The sequence below is a fragment of the Giraffa tippelskirchi genome, chromosome 7 (genome assembly GCF_054371585.1).
Source record: "Giraffa tippelskirchi isolate mGirTip1 chromosome 7, T2T-mGirTip1v1.2.pri, whole genome shotgun sequence".
In the NCBI taxonomy this organism is placed as follows: domain Eukaryota; kingdom Metazoa; phylum Chordata; class Mammalia; order Artiodactyla; family Giraffidae; genus Giraffa; species Giraffa tippelskirchi.
In genome coordinates, this window is record NC_137281.1 from 112,847,545 (window position 1) to 112,871,355 (window position 23,811).

The 23,811-nt window shown below is 40.5% G+C and overlaps 1 protein-coding gene across 11 annotated transcripts in view; it reads right to left on the reverse strand.

Moving 5' to 3' along the window:
• Window positions 1-23,811, reverse strand: part of FAM81A (family with sequence similarity 81 member A) — a 160,019-nt gene that overhangs the window by 46,459 nt on the left and 89,749 nt on the right. For all 11 annotated transcript variants that reach the window (XR_014059433.1, XR_014059432.1, XR_014059431.1 and 8 more), the window contains one exon: window positions 5,683-5,801. Coding sequence is in view for 8 of the 11 variants with exons in the window: in XM_081510009.1 (XP_081366135.1) it covers window positions 5,683-5,801 (119 nt within the window). In the remaining 3 variants the exon portion in view is untranslated. The remainder of the gene's footprint in view (window positions 1-5,682; window positions 5,802-23,811) is intronic.

Genomic DNA, 23,811 nt, shown 5'->3' on the forward strand with positions numbered 1-23,811 from the left:
AAACTGGACAACTACATGTAAAAGAATGAAATTAGAACACTTCCTAACACCACATACAAACATAAACTCAAAATGGATTAAAGACCTAAATTTAAGACCAGAAACTATAAAACTCTTAGAGGAAAACATAGGCAGAACACTTGATGACATAAATCAAAGAAAGATCCTCTATGACCCACCTCCTAGAGTAATGGAAATAAAAACAAAAGTAAACAAGTGGGACCTGATTAAACTTAAAAGCTTTTGCACAGCAAACGAAATACTAAGCAAGGTGTAAAGACAACCCTCAGAGTGGGAGAAAATAATAGCAAATGAAACAACTGACAAAGGATTAATTTTCAAAATATACAAGCAGCTCATACAACTCAATACCAGAAAAACAAACAACCCAATCAAAAAGTGGGAAAAAGACCTAAACAGACATTTCTCTAAAGAAGACATACAGATGGCTAACAAACACATGAAAAGATGCTCAACATTGCTCATTATTAGAGAAATGCAAATCAAAACTACAGTGAGCTATCACCTCATACCAGTCAGAATGGCCATCATCAAAAAGTCTACAAACAGTAAATGCTGGAGAGGGTGTGGAGAAAAGGGAATGCTCTTGCACTGTTGGAGGGAATGTAAATTGATACAGCCACTATGGAAGATGGTATGGAGATTCCTTAAAAAATTAGGAATAAAACCACCATATGACCCAACAATCCCACTCCTAGGCATATACCCTGAGGAAACCAAAATTGAAAAAGACACATGTATCCCATAGTTCACTGCAGCACTATTTACAATAGCTAGAACATGGAAGCAAGCTAGATGTCCATCAACAGATGAATGGATAAAGAAGTTTGGTACATATACACAATGGAATACTACTCAGCCATAAAAATGAATGCATTTGAGTCAGTTTCAATGAGGTGGATGAACCTAAAACCTATTATACAAATGAAGTAAGTCAGAAAGAGAAAGATAAATATCGTATTCTAATGCATATATGTAGAATCTAGAAAAATGGTACTGAAGAATTTATTTACAGGGCAGCAATGGAGAAACAGACATAGAGAATAGACTTATGGACATGGGGAGAGGGGAGGAGAGGGTGAGATATATGGAAAGTGTAACATGGAAACTTACATTACCATATGTGAAATAGACAGCCAATGGGAATTTGCTGTACGGCTCAGGAAACTCAAACAGGGGCTCTGTATCAACCTAGAGGGGTGGAATGGGGAGGGAGATGGGAGGGAGGTTCAAAATGGAGGGGATATATGTATACCTATGCTGATTCATGTTGAGGTTTGAGAGAAAACAACAAAATTCTGTAAAGCAATTATCCTTCAATTAAAAAATAAATTAATTTTTAAAAAGTAAAAATAAAAGGGGTTTCATGATATAAAAACACATCATATGACTATTATCAACTTAAATTCCTAGGTGCCCATGACTGCATACACACTGAGAGAGTGCTTTGGGTTTTGGGGTTTGGTTTTGTTTTCTGCTAGTTATTAAATTGCAGTGAAAGGTATTTGCATGAAATAGCTCTAGTTCCAGTTTGATCTCTTTCAATCAACAGCAATAAAGCTAATGTAAGTTGAAAAAAACAAAGGCAATGAAACTTAAAACATTAGACTGCCCATCTTCCATGTTATAGTAATTATCATATATAATTATTATTATCATATATAATTATTATATGTATACATCATTAGCCCTTAAATGCTGGTGATGATTTAACTGAATCAGACTATACAGCAATTTACATCCTAGGACATTGTCAAAAACAGTAGAACATAATGGATACATATTACTATATATAAATAGGGCTCCCCTGGTGACTCAGGTGGTAAAGAAACTGCCTGCTAATGCAGGAGACTCAAGAGACACAGGTTCGATCCCTGGGTAGGGAAGATCCCCTGGAGAAGGAAATGACAACTCATTCCAGTATTCTTTCCTGGGAAATTCTATGGACAGAGGAGCCTGGCAGGCTATATATGGTCCATGGGGGTCACAAAGAACCCCCTCGCACATGACTGAGCATGCATGCATTGAGATATATAAAATAGATAACCAACAAGACCTACTGTATAGCACAGGGAACTATACTCAATATTTTGTAATAATCTATAAGGGTAAAATAATCTGAAAAATATACATATATATACACACATATATGTATAATTGAATCACTGTGCTATACATCGGAAACTAGCATAATATTATAAATCAATTATACTACAACTTAAAAAAGAAATATATTGGGGATACTAGGTTGTATAATAATACAATAAAAGCAATATTTAAAATGATTAAATTGCAAAGAAGAAAAAAGTAAGCAAACAGGAAAGAAAAAAACAGTAGAGCAATCTGCAAGGAATCAGTGGAGCCTAAGATTTGGGTGTGTCACCAACAGAGGCAGGCAGCTTAATAAAATATGAAGGAAAGAGATGGTCACAGAGAGCCTTGGGAAAACTGCTATCATCACAGGCTGACTGTGTAGCCTCTGAGGATCAGCATCAATCCTGACATGAGAGGCTTCATGTTGTGGGAGAAACAGACATCACTAACATAGTCCAGCTAAGTCACTTTACCAAACAAACAACAAAAACAAGCCTAAGGGCATCAGCTTCCAGGATTGCTACAATATACTACCTAAACATCCAGTTTTTAATAAAAAGTTATAATATATACAAAGTATATTACTCAACAGCTATACTCCTAGGTATACACATCCAAGAGAAATGAAAACATATGACCACACAACCTCGTATGTGAATGTGCATAACAGCATTATTTATAACGGCCAAAAAATTTTAACTTGATGATGTCCAATCTGTTTCTTTTTTTCTTTGCACCTGGACCTAATCTGAGGGAACTTGCACACCTGCCTCAGTATACAAGTATTTTTCCTCTAAAACTGATACCATGTTTTAGAGGAACATTTTTCCTCTGATACCGTGCAAACAGATCTCAGAGAGGAAAGTGGAGGAAGCCACTGAGTCTTGGACAAATAAAGATGGTAAGGCAAAAAATGGACCAAATGTCCCAGTAGGAACAGAGAAGCTAGACTCCAGGCTTTGGGTTCGGGAGGAATGGGAAACTCTCTGAGACAGTCCTGTTCAGGTGTGTTCTGCTTAGTGGAGTAAGGGTGTCTATCATTTCCATAGAGAATTATCCTCTGCCCTTTCCTGTTGGCTCTCCAGGGAGGTATCAGGGTCTGTTTCCTATCAATTACTTCACCAATGGATCCATGAACACTATAAACTAAAACCTGAAATAATACTGCAGCCTGGTAATTCAAGACTATCACTTAAAAAGTTCATATCCTTTCAAGGCCATGACATAATTAATGCAAGAAAGTTAAAACTTTCCCCAGGAATTATTTCACATGAGTTTTTTTCAATAATCAAAGTCTCATTAGCATTCCAGAAGAAAGATGAATAGAGTCACAAAATAAAGCAAAAATATGTGGAGCTCACAACACATTATTTTCACTGTTTCAGAGTAAAAGCATTTGTAACAGAGAAGGAACAAGCTGGGTAGAGATGTTAATAAGAAACTGCAGAGGGAAAATGTAAAATTTCTGAAAGTATTTCAAAACAATTTCTTCATTTTGTAATTAGAACCAGTGTTACAAGGATAATTTCATGGCTGCTGCCCCTGAGACAATAACAGGTCCTATCCGCTCTATATTCACTCCATCTCATGTACACACCAAGCCTCTTCCATATACCACTCAATCCTCATCTGCAACTCAAGTGACTAGGAAAATTTCTAGAGTTCTCCTGAAGTTCCTACTCTGCCTTGTAGCTCTGAAGCTCTTTAGATCCTTCCAATTCTGAGAGGAAATAACAGAGCTGGGGTTTCCTTTCAGCTGATCTCCACACAAAAAAAGCTTCAAGTCCAATTAACAGTGATTTTCCAAATCTTTAATTCATCCAAATAAACATTTGTTGAGTATCTACTGTCTTCCAGAGACTGTTCTATGCACTGAGGTTACAAAAAGATGAAGTACTCCACCCCAAGGCAACAGAGACTCAACAGCACAGAGAGTGGTAGGTGAGTTCAGGAGAACAGCATCTGGGAAAACTTCCTGGAGGAGGTGAAACTTAAGCTGAACTGTAAGGGCTGACTAAAAGTTAGAAGACAATGGTACTCCACTCCAGTACTCTTGCCTGGAAAATCCCACGGATGGAGGAGCCTGGCAGACTGCAGTCCATGGGGGCACTGGGAGTCTGACACAACTGAGTGACTTCACTTTCACTTTTCACTTTCATGCATTGGAGAAGGAAATGGCAACCCACTCCAGTGTTCTTGCCTGGAGAATCCCAGGGACGGGGAAGCCTGTTCGGCTGCCATCTATGGGGTCACACAGAGTCAGACACGACTGATGCGACTTAGCAGCAGCAGCAGAAGTTAGAGAAGAAGGGGAGAGGGCAGGTATAAGAACAGCAAGCACAAAGGCACAGATATAGGAGAGCCTGATCCAATCAGGGAATAACAAGCAGTTATTTCATCACTGATGAAAAGTACAGTGCAAAGGGAGAGAGCCATAAGGCAGTCAAGGGGGTACCTGTTACCAAGGGCCTTACAGAGACTGGAGTTCACCCAGATGAGGAGAGAAATCACACAAGAGTGGCAACCAGGAGCCCTCTGCTATGAAACCGACATTCATCCAGCAAACCTGAATTCACAGGCCCAATATTCAGAGTCCTTCAAGTTTTGTTGGCACAAATACCCTCTAAAACCCTGTCTGGTCCAAAGAGATCTTGGATCCTTTCCTCCCTTCCCACTCTCTGCAGACCACCCTCACTTTCACTGCAAGCTGATTCAAATTGCCTGTTAACTCCACGGCTCCCATGTACCCTCATTCTTGACTCTTAATATCAGCAGAGGGCAGAAGAGGCCCAAGAATGCTTCAGAGATTGTGCATTCCTGACAAGCCCCTGGTGACAGGGATGCTCCTGGTTGGTCCACGGGGCACTTTTTCAGTAGTGAGTCCCTCGAACAGCACTCTTCCTACTACCCAAAAGGAAAGGTCTCTTTTTCAAGTGTAAAATCTACCATGGACCAATACTTTCAGAAAAGGTAATAAAAAAGAATAATGAAAAGATTAAAAATTTTTATTTATTTTTTATTGAAGGATAATTGCTTTACAATATTGTGTTGATTTCTGCCATACCTCAGAGAAAATGAAATTTTAAAAAGACACACCAACCACTGTAAAGCAACTATGGTCCAATAAAAATTTATTTAAAATAAGAAAAAATAAATGTTAGATTTACTTTATTAATAAAATTTTTTAAATCAGTTAGTCCTGATCATCTTAGCTAATAAATGAGATATATAAAACGCCCTCCTCCAAAAAAAGACACACAAACTATAAGTTCCAACATTGTATTATTGGGCTCAATAAATATAACATTAATCTAGCAAATTACACAGGTCAACTGAGCCCTCCGCTCATCACCTCCCACACACACAGCTCCAACTACAGAAGTACAGTTGAATCAGAGCTACTCAAAACAAGGTCTAACTTTCACCAGTAGATTTTATGGACAAAGGAGACAATGTACTAGAAGACAAAGACTCTGCTTTGGCACATCATAAATATATCCCCCATTAAAATGAAGTTGATGAAAAATCACTCTTGATACACAGAGATACAAATACCTGACTACCCACCTGGCCACTCTTCCCCGGAGATCTCCCAGGCCAGAGAGCTGCCTCATCTCCAGGGTCTTTAAGGCAGAATTAGTTCCGTAGCTAATGTTGTCCCGGGCACGGATCTGCTCCTGGAGTACCTGGGCAACACACAAAAACACCAACGAGGTCATCCGGGAACTCACAAGGTACCACAGACGCATTTGATACTTCTGGCAAAAATAAGAATGTTTAACTCCTTTCAGAAGAGGCTCCTTTGTAAGCATCACCTGATGTACACAATCACAGAGAACCAGGGGCTTAGAGAGAGACCTCAGAGATGTCACTCAGACCAAGGGCCTGCATTTACCAGTAAAAACACTGAGACTCAGATGTCAGGTGACTGGATGGAGGTCCCGCCATAGGCAGAGGCAAAGCTGAGACTAGGAGCCTGGACTCGTGGAAGGCGGTACAGAGGTCTTACCCCACTCCAGTGCGGCTTTTTGATTGTCATTGTTTTAGGCAAACAATCCCTAAATCTGAGAAGTAATAAATCAAGAAAAAGGGGCAAAGAGGAACATCAGACAAAGAGGTTCAAATGTCAGTCCCTCTAGCTGTGTGATCCTGAGCAAGTGTCTAGAGCTTTCTGAGCTTCTTTTTCCTCATCTGTTGATAGTAACGGTGACTATAGTCTTAAGGCCACTTTACGGGAAATTACATAAGATAATGCATGTAAAGCACTTAGCACAATGCCTATTACATGGTAAATACAACAAATGCTAATGATTCTTTCTAGTACCTATTCGGTAACAATATTTATACTGGAATGGTAGAATGCATCTCAGAGAAAAGACATTAAACGAAAGCAGAACTGCTGAAAGATGGAGTGACCCAGCACAAAAGCATGACCTCAAGGAGCATCCATCCCGGGAAATCTGCAAAGGAATGATGGTGATGAAGAGGATATCCCTGAAGTTTACTGAGCACGTCCTGGGAGGAGCCTGGGGCTGCACTACATGCTGACATGCACAGATCCACACAGCATTGTGAGGGAGGCACTCTCAGGATCCTTGTGCTACACACCAGGAAGTGAGGCACCAACAGCTGAACTGACACATCTAGAGAGCAAGTGGCTAGCTGGGGCTGGCCCAGGCCTCCTGGCTCCAGAATCCGTGCTCCCAACCATGCTGCAATGCTGCCTGCCAAACTAGCAAAGAATCTGAGACTGAAGCACTTAAAGAGAGACAGACAGACAAGAAAACCTGAATCCTAGGGAACAGGAGATCCCTCAAAAGCAAAAGTCTGTATCAGATGTCTCTCTGAACATTTCATTATCCTTTTGCTCATCCCTTTCTTTCCCTTCCCTCCTCCACTCCCCATATTCTGTCCTCCACACTCCCTGCCCCACTAACCACTCTCTTTCCATCTTTCCAAAGAGAAAGCTTTTGACTTCTCACAGGATCCTTCCCCTTTCAGTCATTTTTTTTTAATTTCCGATTTGTCTGATGTCAGCCTAAGTATTTATGAATAATTCTCTTTAGCTTTCTTTTTTAACTTTTGGTTTTGGACTCTATGGGAGAGGGAGAGGGCGGGATGATATGGGAGAATGGCATTGAAGCATGTAAATGATCATATGTGAAACGAATCACCAGTCCAGTTTCGATACATGATACAGGGTGCTCGGGGCTGATGCACTGGGATGACCCAGAGGGATGGGATGGGGAACACATGTACAGCCATGGCAGATTCATGTCACTGTATGGCAAAACCAATACAATATTGCAAAGTAAAAAAATAAATATATAAAAACTAAATAAAATTAAAAAAAATAAAAGATGAGCACCACGTTCCTTTATTTTAACTATTTCTTCCTTAATAATGAAGATATTTTCCCTCTAGTACAGCATTTGCTGTGTGCATAGGTTGGGTGTAAAGTGTTTTCACTGTTTTAATATCAGTTTTGAATTCCTCTTTGGTCTAAGGATATCTAAGTATCTTTAGAATTACTTAGAATTTCTTCATTTTCAAGTTTTTTCACCACTTTTATTATTTATTTCTAATTGTATTACTTTATGATCAAACGTATGGTCTGTAATATACCTAATTTTTTAATGTATTAAAATTTGCTTTGTCATATATGACTGATTTTTCAAAAGTTCCATGCAAAAAAACTATTCAAAGAACAAAAGTTTCAATATTGCATATTAGACTGAGTTTGCTGATTCCATTACTCATTTTCTTTTCTTTTTAAAAAGTTTTTAGTTATTTGGCTGCACTCAGTCTTTGTTGCAGCATGTGAACTTTTGGTTGCTGCATGTGGGATCTGATTCCTTGACCAGGGATCGAACCCAGGCCCCCTGCATTGGGAGCATGGAGTAGTCTTAGCCAGTGGACCACCAAGAAAGGACTTATTATTCATTTTCTCTAGATCTTATATATTTTTGCCTACTAGATCTTGAATTCTCTCACTGTAAAATGTCTTCAAGTTCTCCTTTCATTTGTAATGTCATTTACTGTATTTAGCTGCCATTTTATTTGGCACATACAGATTTAAGATCAAAGTGGCCATGGCCATTATATAATAACTTTCCTAATGTGATTTAGTGCTTGTAATATTACTTCATCTTACCTAATATTAAAATTGCTACTATACTTTATGAATAATAAAGCAAACATTTCCTTGGTCTAATTATACTAGGCACTGTTCTAAGTGCTGTAGGTATGTTAACTCATTTAATCCTCACAACACCCTACACAGGAGGGACTGTTATTATCCTCATTTCACAGATGGTGAAATCTCTAAGTAGTCAAGTAACTTGCCCAAGTTCAGTTCAGTTCAGTCGCTCAGTCATGTCCGACTCTTTGCGACCCCATGAACCGCAGCACGCCAGGCTTCTCTGTCCATCATCAGCTCCCTGAGTCCACCCAAAACCATGTCCATCGAGTTGGTGATGTCATCCAGCCATCTCATCCTCTGTCGTCCCTTTCTCCTCCTGCCCTCAATCTTTCACAGCATCAGGGTCTTTTCAAATGAGTCAGCTCTTCACATCAGGTGGCCAAAGTATTGGAGTTTCAGCTTCAACGTCAGTCCTTCCAATGAACACCCAGGACTGATCTCCTTTAGGATGGTCTGGTTGGATCTCGTTGCAGTCCAAGGGATTCTCAAGAGTCTTCACCAGCACCACAGTTCAAAAGCATCAATTCTTCAGCGCTCAGCTTTCTTTATAGTCCAACTCTCACATCCATACATGACCACTGGAAAAACCATAGCCTTGACTAGATGGGCTTTTGTTGGCAAAGTAATGTCTCTGCTTTTTAATATGCTGTCTAGGTTCTCTTTCCTTCCAAGGAATAAGTGTCTTTTAATTTCATGGCTGCCATCACCATCTGCAGTGATTTTGGAGCCCAGAAAAATAAAGACAGCCACTGTTTCCACTGTTTCCCCAGCTATCTGCCATGAAGTGATGGGACCAGATGTCATGATCTTAGTTTTCTGAATGTTGAGCTTTAAGTCAACTTTTTCACTCTCCTCTTTCACTTTCATCAAGAGGCTCTTTAGCTCTTCTTCACTTTCTGCTATAAGGGTGGTGTCATCTGCATATCTGAGGTTATTGACATTTCTCCCAGCAATCTTGATTCCAGCTTGTGCTTCCTCCAGCCCAGCATTTCTCATGATGTACTCTGCATATAAGTTAAATAAGCAGGGTGACAATATACAGCCTTGACGTACTCCTTTCCCTATTTGGAACCGGTCTGTTGTTCCATGTCCAGTTCTAACTGTTGCTTCCTGACCGGCATACAGGTTTCTCAAGAGGCAGGTCAGGTGGTCTGGTATTCCCATCTCTTGAAGAATTTTCCACAGTTTATTGTGATCCACACAGTCAAAGGCTTTGGCATAGTCAATGAAGCAGAAATAGATGTTTTTCTGGAACTCTCTTGCTTTTTTGATGATCCAGCAGATGTTGGCAATTTGATCTCTGGTTCCTCTGTCTTTTTTCTAAAACCAGCTTGAACATCTGGAAGTTCACGGTTCATGTATTGCTGAAACCTGGCTTGGAGAATTTTGAGCATTACTTTCCTAGCGTGTGCGATGAGTGCAATTGTGCGGTAGTTTGAGCATTCTTTGGAATTGCCTTTCTTTGGGATTGGAATGAAAACTGACCTTTTCCAGTCCTGTGGCCACTGCTGAGTTTTCCATATTTGCTGGCATATTGAGTGCAGCACTTCCACAGCGTCATCTTTCAGGGTTTGAAATCGCTCAACTGGAATTCCATCACTCCACTAGCTTTGTTTGTAGTGATGCTTCCTAAGGCCCACTTGACTTCACATTCCAGGATGTCTGGTTCTAGGTGAGTGATAACACCATCATGGTTGTCTGGGTCATGAAGAACTTTTTTGTACAATTCTTCTGTGTATTCTTGCCACCTCTTCTTAATATCTTCTGCTTCTGTTAGGTCCCTTCCATTTCTGTCCTTTATTGAGCCCATCTTTGCATGAAATGTTCCCCTGGTATCGCCAATTTGCTTGAAAAGATCTAGTCTTTCCCAATCTGTTGTTTTCCTCTATTTCTTTGCATTGATTGCTGAGGAAGGCTTCCCTATCTCTTCTTGATATTCTTTGGAACTCTGCATTCAAATGGGTGTATCTTTCCTTTTCTCCTTTGCTTTTCACTTCCCATCTTTTCACAGCTATTTGTAAGGCCTCCTCAGACAGCCATTTTGCTTTTTGCATTTCTTTTTCTTGGGGATGGTCTGGATTCCTGTCTCCTGTACAATGTCACAAACTTCCATGCATAGTTCATCAGGCATTTTGTCTATCAGATCTAGTCCTTTAAATCTATTTCTCACTTCTACTGTATAGTGATAAGGGATTTGATTTAGGTCATACCTGAATGGTCTAGTGGTTTTCTCCACTTTTTTCAATTTCAGTCTGAATTTGGCAATAAGGAGTTCATGATCTGATACACAGTCAGCTCCCAGTCTTGTTTTTGCTGACTGTATAGAGCTTCTCCATCTTTGGCTGCAAAGAATATAATCAATCTGATTTCAGTGTTGACCATCTAATGATGTCCATGTGTACAGTCTTCTCTTGTATTGTTGGAAGAGGGTGTTTGCTATGACCAGTGCGTTCTCTTGGCAGAACTCTATTAGCCTTTGCCCTGCTTCATTCTGTGCTCCAAGGCCAAATTTGCCTGTTACTCCAGGTGTTTCTTGACTTCCCACTTTTGCATTCCAGTCCCCTATAATGAAAAGGACATCATTTTTGGGTGTTAGTTCTAGAAGGTCTTGTAGGTCTTCATAGAATTGTTCAACTTCAGCTTCTTCACGTTACTGGTCAGGGCATAGACTTGAATTACTGTGATATTGAATGGTTTGCTTTGGAAACGAACAGAGATCATTCTGTCATTTTTGAGATTGCATCCAAGTACTGCATTTCGGACTCTTGTTGACTATGATGGCTACTCCATTTCTTCTAAGGGATTCCTGCCCACAGTAGTAGATATAATGGTCATCTGAGTTAAATTCACTCATTCCAGTCCATCTTAGTTCACTGATTCCTAGAATGTTGATGTTCACTCTTGTCATCTCCTGTTTGACCACTTCCAATTTGCCCTGATTCATGGACCTAACATTCCAGGTTCCTATGCAATATTGCTCTTTACAGCATCGAATCTTGCTTCTATCACCAGTCCCATTCACAACTGGGTGTTGTTTTTGCTTTGGCTCCATCACTTCATTCTTTCTGTAGTTATTTCTCCACTGATCTCCAGTAGCATATTGGGCACCTACTGACCTGGGGAGTTCATCTTTAAGTGTCCTATCCTTTTGCCTTTTCATACTGTTTATGGGGTTCTCAAGGCAAGAATACTGAAGTGGTTTGCCATTCCCTTCTCCGGTGGACCACATTCTGTCAGACCTCTCCACCATGACCTGTCCGTCTTGGGTGGCCCCACACGGCATGGCTTAGTTTCATTGAGTTAGACAAGGCTGTGGTCCATGTGATCAGATTGGCTAGTTGTCCGTGACTGTAGTTTCAGTCTGTCTGCCCCCTGATCCCCTCTCTCAGTGCCCACTGTCTTACCTGGGTTTCTCTTACCTTGGACGCAGTACTTGCCCAAAGCCACAGTCAATACACGAGGGAGCTGGGAGTGGCACCAGGAGTCTGGCTCACTGACTGTGCTCACAATCACGACATTATGCTGCTTTCTGTTTGTGTTTGTCCCTCCATCTCACTTTTTAAAAAAAATTTATTGTAGTTGATTTACAATGTTACGTTAATTTCTGTTGCACAGCAAAGTGACTCAGTTATACATACATACATATATACATATTTATACATATTAATACATACATACACATATGTATACATTTTCATATTCTTTTCCATTATGCTTTATCATAGGATATTGAATATAGTTCCCTGTGCTATACAGCAGGACTTTATTGTTACATCTCACTTTACATTTACAATTTATGTTGCTTTTTGTTGTTGTTTCCCTTCTCCTTTCCCCTATTTTGCCTGGTTTAATCAGGTCACTATGCATTACCTTTTCTCCCCTTGTTATCTGGGGATCAAAGGTCCCTGGCCATCAAAGGTCCATGAATGGCTCAGTTCACCTTTCCCAACCTTTATAACCATATCTGCACCTACTCCTGGCTCTTTCCCTGCACAGCACTGCTCTCCTCCACATGAGGCACACCCACCCTCCTTCACCCTTCACCCAGGATGACTTACGTGGAAGGATTTTTACTTTTGTCCTCTCTTGCTCTTCCCCACACCAGCCATTCTTTGCTAAAATAACTCAGTACTTCTAGTTGAGATACAATTAGAATTTTGCTTGAATGGCCCTTCTTTAGTATCTTTTTTTTCTTCTTCTTTCTTTTTTTAAGGCTTCTGTTAAATTTATCGATATCCATTTATATGAAATGATAGGGTTTGGGGGTTTTTTGAGTATAGTTGCTTTACAATGTTAGTTTCTGCTGCACAGCACAATGAATTGGCCACACCACAGAGCACTGAGTAGAGTCTCCTGTGTTATATATTTAGTTCTCATTAGAAATGATAGGTCTTTTTCTAAAGATCACCAATTATCTTTTGTGTTTCTCCTTTTCCTTTCCCCCGCCTCAGGATCTCCGGGCACCATCACTGTCTTTTGGTTAGAGTCCTTCCTCCAGCATTTTCCTTAGACCAGACACTTGGATGAAAGACCCTCTGGATCCCTGCTGTGTCTGTTCTCTTCCACCCTCATGGTGAAGGATGGGTGATAAACTGAAAGGGTATGAAATTCTTGACATAAATGCCTTTCCTCCTGGTGAACTGTGAAGCTGACAGGAAGTCTGATGCTTCTTCCCCTAAAAGTACCTTGGCTCCTTATGCCTAGATGCTTGTTTTTCATCTTCGGAGTTGAGGATTTTTATCAGGAAAACAACTGTGGATTTTTTTAAAAATTCATTTCTACCTAGAACTCATTGAACATTTCAGTTTGTAGTCTCAGATTTACCTTCAACTCAGGTTAACATTCTTCTTCTATTATTGTTTTTTCTCCCTCTGCTTTTTGTCTCATTCTGCAATTCCTATTATTCACATGCTGGTTGTCCTGGATCCGTCCTCCAAGTCTTATATCTTCCTCCTCATGATTTCTCTCTCTTTGCGTCTGCCACTGATTTTTCAGCACTTCATCTATTTTCCCTCATAGGCAAGTAATTCAATTCATAAAAGCAATCATCTGTGTCTCTACTGACTTTTACAAATTTAAGTTCAAGGAAGAAATTTTATGTTGTATTCAGATCTCCTTAATCTCTGTCTTATTACTCAGCTGGGGCTGTTATAACAAAATACCTTATAAATAGTAAACAGACAGAGTAACTTATAAATAAACAATAAATATTTATTTTTTTGCAGTTCTAAAGGCTAGGAAGTCTGAGATCTGGGTGCCAGTATGTACTATGAGGGCTCTCTTCCTGGCTTCCCGAATGTTACTTTCTCACTGGGTCTTCACATGCCAGAAAAACGGAGCTCTACCTCTTCTTGTAAGAGCACTAATCCCATAAGGGCCCCACACTCATGATTTCATCTTAAACCTAGTTACTGCTCAAAGGCCCCACCTCTAAATACCAAAAGCCATCATACTGACGTTAGAGCTTCAAACATGAATTTGATGGGGGCGGGGGTGGGGGCCACAAACATTCAGTCCATAACATGCCCTAATTATTTTTCACTCTAGGTCCACCTGTCTCCTACTTTGTTTAGGTTTGTTTTAATCTCTATGCTTATTCTTCCTCCTTCTGGCTGCTGGGCCTCCTTAGGTGTGACATCTCTTTTTGCTCTCCGCTCACTGGAGCAAGTTTAGTTGAAGGGTATGGTGGAGGAAGCTGAAGAGCTGGAGGTGCAGCCAGTGCCCTCACAGAGCCAGGATCCAGCCAGGTGAGGAGCCAGGAGGAAGCATCTCTGCAGTCTCCTCTCCGAAGCCTGCCTAGCCTGTGAGGGCAGAAGACCAGCTCAATCACAGGGTGCATGAGCCCAGGGAGACTGGCCTTCTCGCTCTGACTCCTAAACCACCATGTCCAGGACCTCACTCTCATACTCTCTCAGGCCAGGACTCTGCTGGCTCCCCCAGGCCTTCCTGCCTGCCCATCCCAGCTGATCAGGAAGGTGGCCCTAGAATTGGGGATAGGAAAGAAGGCACACCAAGCCACTGACCTTCCTATTACCTCCTACACCAATCTAGACATTTAAAGATACATTCATGTATAGCTACTTGGTTGCTACCATTTCTGGAAATTTGATGATTGTTGGTATCCTGACAATTTGCAGTCCAATTTGCAAATAAACAGGCAAGCTCCATTAGAAAATATGTTTATGCCTTGCATAAACTGCTTCTGTGCTCCCTTCTATCAACTATTTTTTAAATTTAATTTATTTATTTACTGGCCACACCATGCGGCATGGGAGATCTTAGTTCCTCAACCAGGGATCAAACCCGTACCCCCTGCAGTGGAAGCACAGAGTTTAGCCACTGGACTACCAGGGAAGTCCCACTATCAACTATTTTTTAAGTACAACATATATGCAGAAAAGTACACTTACATACATGCTTTAAGGATTTTCAAACTTCCTTGTAAAAAAACAGAAATGAGGAATATGAAGATTCTGCATTTGCTTTATTGGAAATTTGGCTGAAGTCACTATAGACTGAGTAACACCGATAGTGACAGTAAAAAAAATTTCACTGAAAGGAATTTGGAACTGCTAGACCTATCTGATTTGCTGTAGTTTCCAGCTTTTTCTGAATGAACCTTCTCAACAGAATAGAAGAATGCAAAGCCAGTTACAATCACCTGTGAATAATAAAATGTTAGTCATCAGAACACGTTCTTGCAAGAAAACTTGAGATCTGACTAATCTGGTTCTGACACTCTCCCACTGATGAGAATGTGCTGGTGAGCTCTTTCTCTTTTAATAGGAAATAATGCTTATTGTTACAGTTAATAGAAAGTTAATACTTATTTTTTGGTACATAATGCTTCAAATCTTTGTTTCTAATAAGGCTTATGACTATGGATTCTCCGCCATCTCTGGGGTGTGTAAGGATGCCCACATGGCCTGTTAAACACACAGGTTTCTGGATCCCACTCCCAGGGAACCAAAGCAAGGGCCCAGAAATGTAGAAGGTCATGGTTCATAGATCCCTCCTGGAGAAACACTGCATTAGACACTGTACAAATGACAAAGGCTCCAACCAATAATTTCATTTGCTTCTCAATCAAAAAAGTCACAAAGCAGAGCTTTCCTGGTGGTCCAGTGGTTAAGAATCTGCCTTGCAATGCAAGAGACACAGGTTCAATCCCTGGACTGGGAAGATCCCACATGTCACAGAGGAACTAAGCCCCTGCGTCACAACTACTGAAGCCTGTGCTCCACAACAAGAGAAGCCACTGCAAGGAGAAGCCTCCACACCACAATGAAGAGTAGCCCCTACTAGTCAAAATTAAAGAAAGCCTGCATACAGCAATGAAGACCCAGCACAGCCAAAAAATAAAACACATAAATAAATCTTTTTTAAAAAATCACTAAGCAAAGAACATGAGTGCAATTCACAAAACAGGTGCTAAAAATAAATGACACTTTTTTTTAATGTCTAGTCTTTCTATAAGCAAAGAAACAGGAAATAAAACCATACCATTATAATGCACCACTATGCTACAGATAAGGACAGTGCAGGAGGCTGTGCTTATGTGGGGAGAGGGGGTATGTAAGTCAGAACTCTGCACTTTCTGCTCAAGTTTGCTGTGAACCTAAAGTGGCTCTAAAAAGTGATGTCTATTTAAAAGTAAAAAATTTTAAATCATACCATTTCCATCTATTAAAGAAGTAAATACTTTAGTAAATTTATAATTTTAAAATGTATATCAAAAATTGAAAATGCACAGTTGGCCCTCATGCTACAACTTTTCCAGAGCACAGTCCTTCAAAAATATATTCATAATGTTCATAACCTTTGACCAGTGCTTGAAATAAATCTTAAAACAAACAATAAGTATTATGACAACAATGAATGCACAAAGATGTCTTCATAGTGTGATGCATAGACCAAGTATTTTACAAGGTATCTACACGGTATATTATTATGCAACCAGTAAGAGGTTCATGGAGTGCTCTTAGAAACCAGAGAAAATGTGTACAATTTACTATTAAGCAAAAAGAAAGAGTATAAATAAACACACAACACAATTCCTGCTGTGTATAAGGTACATAAAAAATAATATTAGAATATTAACGCCTCGTTTATCTCTAGGGTTAGATTATGGTTGATTCCTTTTTTGTATTTTCCACAATGTGCTTACATTATTTTTATAACCAGAAAAAAAGTGAGTGCATGTGTGTGTGTGTTAATGCTTAGAGTATATGTAGGTGTGCTTTAATGCTTAGAAAAGTCCATTTAACTTTCAGAATTCTTATGCAGATGAATGAGATATTATATTAGAAGTGTTTTCTTTGAATAATACAGAGAAGAATTATGTCTTAATTTAACACAATATTCACATTACTGAAAAGTTAACGTGAAAACAGAAGGCATTCGAGAGCTTATTACTTGAAGAAATTCTATGATGAAGTCTAAGAGTCAGCTGAGCACCCACATATGGTGAAGCCTTAGAAAAACAATCCTTCTGTAAAGCCAGAAATGTTTTCTAATTTGTCATTTTGGGACAATATATCATCATGATGTGTTTACTTTAAAAAGCATATCATCAACTCTCCATTATTGCCAATTCAATTCAAGAAACTCTTTTCTGCAGGCCTACTATGCACTGAGCACCAAGCATGCCTTCAGGAAGCTCAGTTGTAGCAAGTAAGACTACAGGGTGGGAAGTATATGGCCTAAATCCACATGAGTAGAGAGAAGAGGCCAGTCACCTTGAAAAAGTGAAGTCCTGAGTCTTCATGTATTTTTTCTAATATGTGGCCTATCTTTAAGGATGATCCCTTGCCAGAGGCAAGTAAGAAAGGCCCGCCCTGTGTGAGCCTCACAGCATTCTATCATGCCTTTTATGCAAAGGAGATATAGACCCATGCTTGGGGATCTCACCACAGACAGGCTAGGGGTGCCTAGGAATGTCCAAGAAGAACAGCCCTCCACGTTTCTCTTTCTTCAACTCTCCTCAGATTTGTGAGGACTTGGAAATGAAAATATAACTCCAAAACCCCATGAGGAAGGACCCAATTATGGTAGCGCAGGGCCCTATAAGACAGCATCTCCTGACAATGGCTCTAATTTTCACGCTAGGACTTAAAAATCCCCAGAGTTCCAGCCTCATATATCAACTGCCTTCTTGGCATGTCCACCCGGATATCCGATCCATGTGTGCTCAGTTGCTCAGTCATGTCTGACTCTTTGTGACCCCCATGGACTGCAGCCCCCCCAGGCCTCTCTGTCCATGGGATTCTCCAGGCAAGAATACTGGAGTGGGTGCCATTTCCTCCTCCAGGGGCCCTTCCTGACCCAGAGATTGAACCTTCGTCTCCTGCGACTCCTGCATTGCAGGAGGGTTCTTTACCACTGAGCCACAGGGGAAGCCCTGATGGACCCCTAAAACTTGCCAAGTCCTAAGCAGAAGTCTTTCTAACTCTAATGTGCAGGAAGTCCTATCAGCGCCACTTCCAAGACAGATATAGCACCCATCCACTTCTCTCCATCTCTACCCTGACTCCTTAATCCAAGCCATTCTGGATGCCCCCTGCCCCCATTCTAACTTCCCTATATTCCTTTCTCCAGGCAGCAGTCAGAGTGATCTTTCTGAAACACAAATCATTCTGTAAGCAACACGAGGGCAAGGGTTTTTCATCTGTTTTATTCACTAGTGTATCCTCAGTACCAAACATATGAATGATTTCTCTAAATTCTTTTGTTTAAAATAATGGCTTCCCATCACCCTCTTCCACCCACCCCCTGCCCATGACACTCCAGTCCCACTGGTCCTCTTTCTGCTTCTCTAACATGCCAAGCTTCTTACACCTTATGCCTTGGAACCTGCAGTGCCTCCTCTCTGGAATCTTCTGTGTGTATCTCCTCCCCCTACCCCATCACCTTGGCTTGGCCGGCCCTTCTGTCACTCCAGTCTCAGTTTACATGTCACCTTATACCCTCACCTAAAACAGCTCCACAATCACTCTCCATCAAATTACCTTTTCAGAGCCCTAGACTTAGGCTGAAATTACCTTGGCCACTTAGGGTTTACACCTATAAACCCCACTAGAATGTGCAGCAGGCCTAAAAGCGGGGTCTTGTACGCCTGAGTCACAGCTTTAGTCCTAGTGCCTCACATAAGGCCTGGCTCCCAGTAGATGGCTGAGTAATTTATTATTTTACCTCCATGTTCCAGGATTTGATTGTCTACACTGAAGGCTCAAAGACTCTATTTAGCTGGTGCCTGGAGCTGATCAGGCCCTCAAAGATGGAGACAGACAAGCTAAAATGTATTACAGACAGGGCAGACACCAAAACATCAAATTGTTAATTTACATGGAAAATCTCTATCAAATATTCAGAACTAAACAAATATTCAAACTCCATTCACTATCTTCTCCCCCTAGAGTCAAGCTACATGACAAGCCAAGTCTAGTGGGTAGAGTTAAAAAAAAAAAGAATTTGGATAATGTGATAGTTAATTATATGCCAGCTTAACTAGGCCATGGGATGCCCAGACAGCTGGATAAACATTATTTCTGGGTGTGTCTGTGAGGGTGTTTCCAGAAGAGATTAGGATTTGGATTGGTGAAGTCAGTAAAACAGAAGGTCTTCCCCAACTTGGGGAGGCATTATCCACTGAGTGTCATAATACAAACAAAAGGAGAAGGAAGGTGGAATTTGCTTTCTGACTAACTGAGCTGGGATACTGGATTGCCCTCAGCACTCCTGATTGTCAGGTCTTCAGACCTGGACTGAAGTGAATCCACACTATTGTCTCTCTGGCTCTCAAGCCTTGGAATTACACCACCGTCTTTCCTTTACTCCAGCTTACAGATGGCAGATTGGTGGAACTTCTCAGTCTCCATAACCATGTGAGCCAATACCTTATTGTAAATATATGCTATTGGTTCTATTTCTTTGGAGGTCACAGACTAATACACATGACAGTCATCAATGTTATTCTACTAATATGTCTGTTCCAATGGGACAAGATGATGGAGCTACAAGCTGAAATTCCCTTTTTAGGTAACTATATGAGGTCCAATGGCCAAGGTTCTCTCCTCACTGACTGTGCACTAGATTCACAATGAACCAAGTTCCTGTCTGTTCATCCAACTATATGTTAACATCATTTGTCCACACCTCTGCTGTGACATGTTAATAAGGGCCCCTATGCACTCATCACTTGACTTTAGCAAACTCTTCAACAGCCCATTTGCAAATTATTAAAACAGAAAATTATGTACCATCTAGTGAATTAAATGAGGGTTTGATACATTTTCCCATCTCCCAACTCAGTCAAAGGAAACACCCCAAGCCAGCAGGACATTATGAAACCTGAGCACATGGAAACCAGGAGAAGGTCTTCATATTCCAACCAGCTGGGTAGCAGACCCCACTGCTTGGCTCTCCAAAGGCCAAAGACACAATGAAAGCCCCAAGGGGACACAGGGGTCCCAAATACTTCCCTAAGCCATCAAATCGGCAGGAAAGGGAAAGCTCACCCTCCCCTCCCAAAAAAGGGGCCATGGACTGCTTACCAGGACTTGGTTCCCAGGAACTGATATGAGCTTAAATCAAAAACAGGATTGATAATCTAGACATGTATAATTCATAGTTGACTACATTAGCTCTTCTGAATTTACGATGATGGTAATTTGTGGGAAGTTTCTGAGGAATACATAATTGATAACATACTCCATATAGCAATGCAAACTACCAATGGAGACAATGAGTCAGGATGTATTAAAATAATAAATCCTTTTAGTCAATATTTATCAGGCACCTACTAGATACTAGCCCACAGGAGTCATCTGTTTTGATATTGTTATCTGCTGAAAGAAAATGGGCAATAACTACAGGGTTCTCAAAGAACCAAGGACCCCAGAGCCTTTGATTATGAAAGATTTCTTGTGCTCTTACGATGTGCTAGACACTGTAGAGGTGCTAAAAATAAATTAAGATTCATTTCTAGTTCTTGAGGATCACATAGGCCAGTGGTTTAACAATATATTTTACTTTTCTTCTTGAATATAACTGTGTACAGAGCCACGTGATAATCATAAAGACTTATTGAGCCAAACTTACCAAGATAGAGTATTTTCTTAATATTTATTTATTTATTGGGCTGTGGTGTGCCTTGGTTGCAACACACGGAATCTCTGATCTGCATTGCAGCATGTAGGATCTTTAGTTGTGACATGTGGGATCTAATTTCCTGACCAGGGCCTCTTGCATTGGGAGCACAGAGTTTTAGCCACTGACCACCAGGGATGTCCCAGGATGCAGTATTAATATATCTCAATTCAACTAGCTCCATTAGGAGCCTGAAATGAGCTGTACATGTTGAGAATGGTTTCAGCTTCAGTTTTCTAGTACAAAATCACTCTGTGGGGACATATTTTTACAAAACAAATACCCAGTAAATTTTACTGAGTAAACTGGAAAACCAGTGTGGACCAGTGATGAAATAACCTAAAAACCAGGCAAGGACTTCCCTGGTAGTCCAGTGGCTAAGAATCTGCCTTCCAATACAGTGGTTGTTGTTGTTAGTTGCTAAGTTGTGTCTGACTCTTGTGACCCCATGGATTATAGCCCACCAGGCTCTTCTGTCCACAGGATTTCCCAGGCAAGAACACTGGAGTGGGTTGCCAAGCCCTCCTGCAGGGGATCTTCCTGACCCAGGGATCAAACCTGTGTCTCCTGCTTAGCAGGCAGATTCTTTAACACTGCACCACAGGGGACATGGGTTCAATCCTTGGCCCAGGAAGATCCCACATGCTGGGGGGCAACTAAGCCCATGCGCCACAACTACTGAGTCCATGCTCTAGAGCCCATGCTCTGTAAACAAGACAAGCAACCACAGTGAGAAGCCTGTGGTTCCACAGGCTACAACTAGATCTACAACTAGAGATCTTGTAGCCCCTGTTTGACACAACTAGAGAAAACCCACACACAGCAACGAAGACCCAGGGAAGCCAAAAGAATTTTTTTTGAAAAGGCAATTTACAGAATAAATTCATTAAGAATCTTCAGACAAAAAATAAACCTTTCATATCATTTAAATACAATTTGAGTATCTTCACATCTCTTTGCTTTAAATGTGCATATCGCCTTTACATAGCATCCATCCTTCCAATTTTATGTTGCTTATAAATAAAGACTTACTTTTAGTACTTAAAAAATTTTAATCTACACTATGATTTCATTTTAACACAATTTGGCTACAATGTGGCAATTCTGATGTCTCATTAAGCATCTTAATTTTAATTATGTTTGGATAAACATGCTTAGACTCACAATATATAAAAAACTATGTAATTAGTGTTTCATATAAAAGTCTATTAAATTTCCAAACTATCTTCTGTTACTTCATAATGATATATAGTTATTACTAGTTATAAAAAAGTAAGTGCTCATATATGTGAAGTAAAATTTTTTTCCAGAAATAGATTTTCTTCAGACTTCCCTCTCTAAAATGGAAATCATCTATTCATTTGCAAACTACACACTCCAAAAATATATGTAAATGGAAGAGTGCTGTCTGGTTAAGGAAGGAATAATCACTACTCAAAATGTGTTTCAGATGGAAAAAACACAAGAACCAAAATTACTATAAACCCCCATTGTAAATTATTTAAAAAATCATCTTAAATACACATTAAAGAAAAATCATGTTAAAAATATATCTTAAAGAAAAATAATTAGCAAAAGCCTAAATGATAAATGATTTTGGATTTCTAGGTATGCTTGCTATTAACTCTAATTATCTAAACAGTTCAGTGAACTCACACCAAAGGAAAGAGAGAGCAGGGTATAACTCAGTGAGAACTTCATCTTTAATTACTTAGTTTTATGAAGAAATTCTTCCTGGGAGTGGGAAGGGGAGCCAAGGGTAGAAATACTCAGAAATCAAAAAATGACTGAATAGCACTGCCTGTCACATTTGAGAGTTAGTTCCCTAAGATCAGAGTTTTAGAGGAGCTTTCAAGAGGCAAAGTAGAAAAGTGAAAGGAGCTCATCTTTAGAGTTTAACAGTCTGGGTTTAGATCCTGAGATCTAAGAGAAAGAACGGCAGAGGAACCAGAGGCCAGATTGCCAACATCTGCTGGAGAAAGCAAGGGAATTCCAGAAAAACATCTACCTCTGTTTCATTGACTACACTAAGGCCTTTGACAGTGTGGATCATAACAAACTGGAAAACTCTTGGAGAGATGGGAATACCAGACCATCTTACCTGTCTTCTGAAAAACCTGTATGTGGGTCAAGAAGCAACACAGAACCTTATATGGAACAACTGACTGGTTCAAAATTGAGAAAGCAGTACAACAAGGTTGTTTATTGTCACCCTGTTTACTTAATTTCTACACAGAGCACATCATGAGAAATGTTGGGCTGCATGACTTACAAGCTGGAATCAAGATTTCAGGGAAAAATATCAACAACCTCAGATATGCAGATGATACCACTTTACTAGCAAAAAGCAAAGAGGAACTAAAGAACCTCTTGATGAGGGTGAAAGAGGAGAATGAGAAAGCCGGCTTAAAACTCAATATTAAAAATGTAAGATCATGCCATCCGGTCCCATCAGTTCAGTTCAATTCAGTTGCTCAGTCATTTCCGACTCTTTGCGACCCCATGAACCACAGCATGCCACGCCTCTCTATCCATCACCAACTGCCGGAGTCTGCCCAAACCCATGTCCATTGAGTCGGTGATGCCATCCCACCATCTCATCCTCTGTTGTCCCCTTCTTCTCCTGCCCTCAATCTTTCCCAGCATCAGGGTCTTCTCAAATGAGTCATCTCTTCACATCAGGTGGCCAAAGTATTGCAGTTTCAGCTTCAACATACAGTTCCATCATTTCATAGCAAATAGAAGGGGAAAAGGTGGAAGCAATGACAGATTTCCTCTTCCTGGGCTCTAAAATCACCATGGATTGTAATTGCAGTCATGAAATTAGAAGATGATTGCTTCTTGGCAGGAAAGCTATGACAAACCTAAACAGTGTATTAAAAAGCAAAGACATCACTTTGCCAACAAAGGTCCATCCAGTAAAGGCTGTGGTCTTTCCAGTAGTCATGTATGGATATGAGAGCTGGACCATAAAGAAGGCAGAGTACTAAAGAATTGATGCTTTCAAACTGTGGTGCTGGAGAAGACTCTTGAGAGTCCCTTGGACAACAGGGAGATCAAACCAGTCAGTCTTTAAGGAAATCAACCCTGAACACTTAACAGAAGGACTGATGCTGAAGCTCCAATACTTTGGCTGACTGATTGGAAAAGACCCTGATGCTGGGAAAGATTGAGGGCAGGAGGAGAAGGGGGCGAAAGAGGATGTAATGGTTGGATGGCATCACCGATTCAATGGACATGAACTTGGGCAAACTCTGGGAGATGGTGAGGGACAAGGAGGCCTGGCGTGCTGCAGTCCTTGGGGTCACAAGAGTCGGACACGACTCGGCAACTGATCAACAACAACA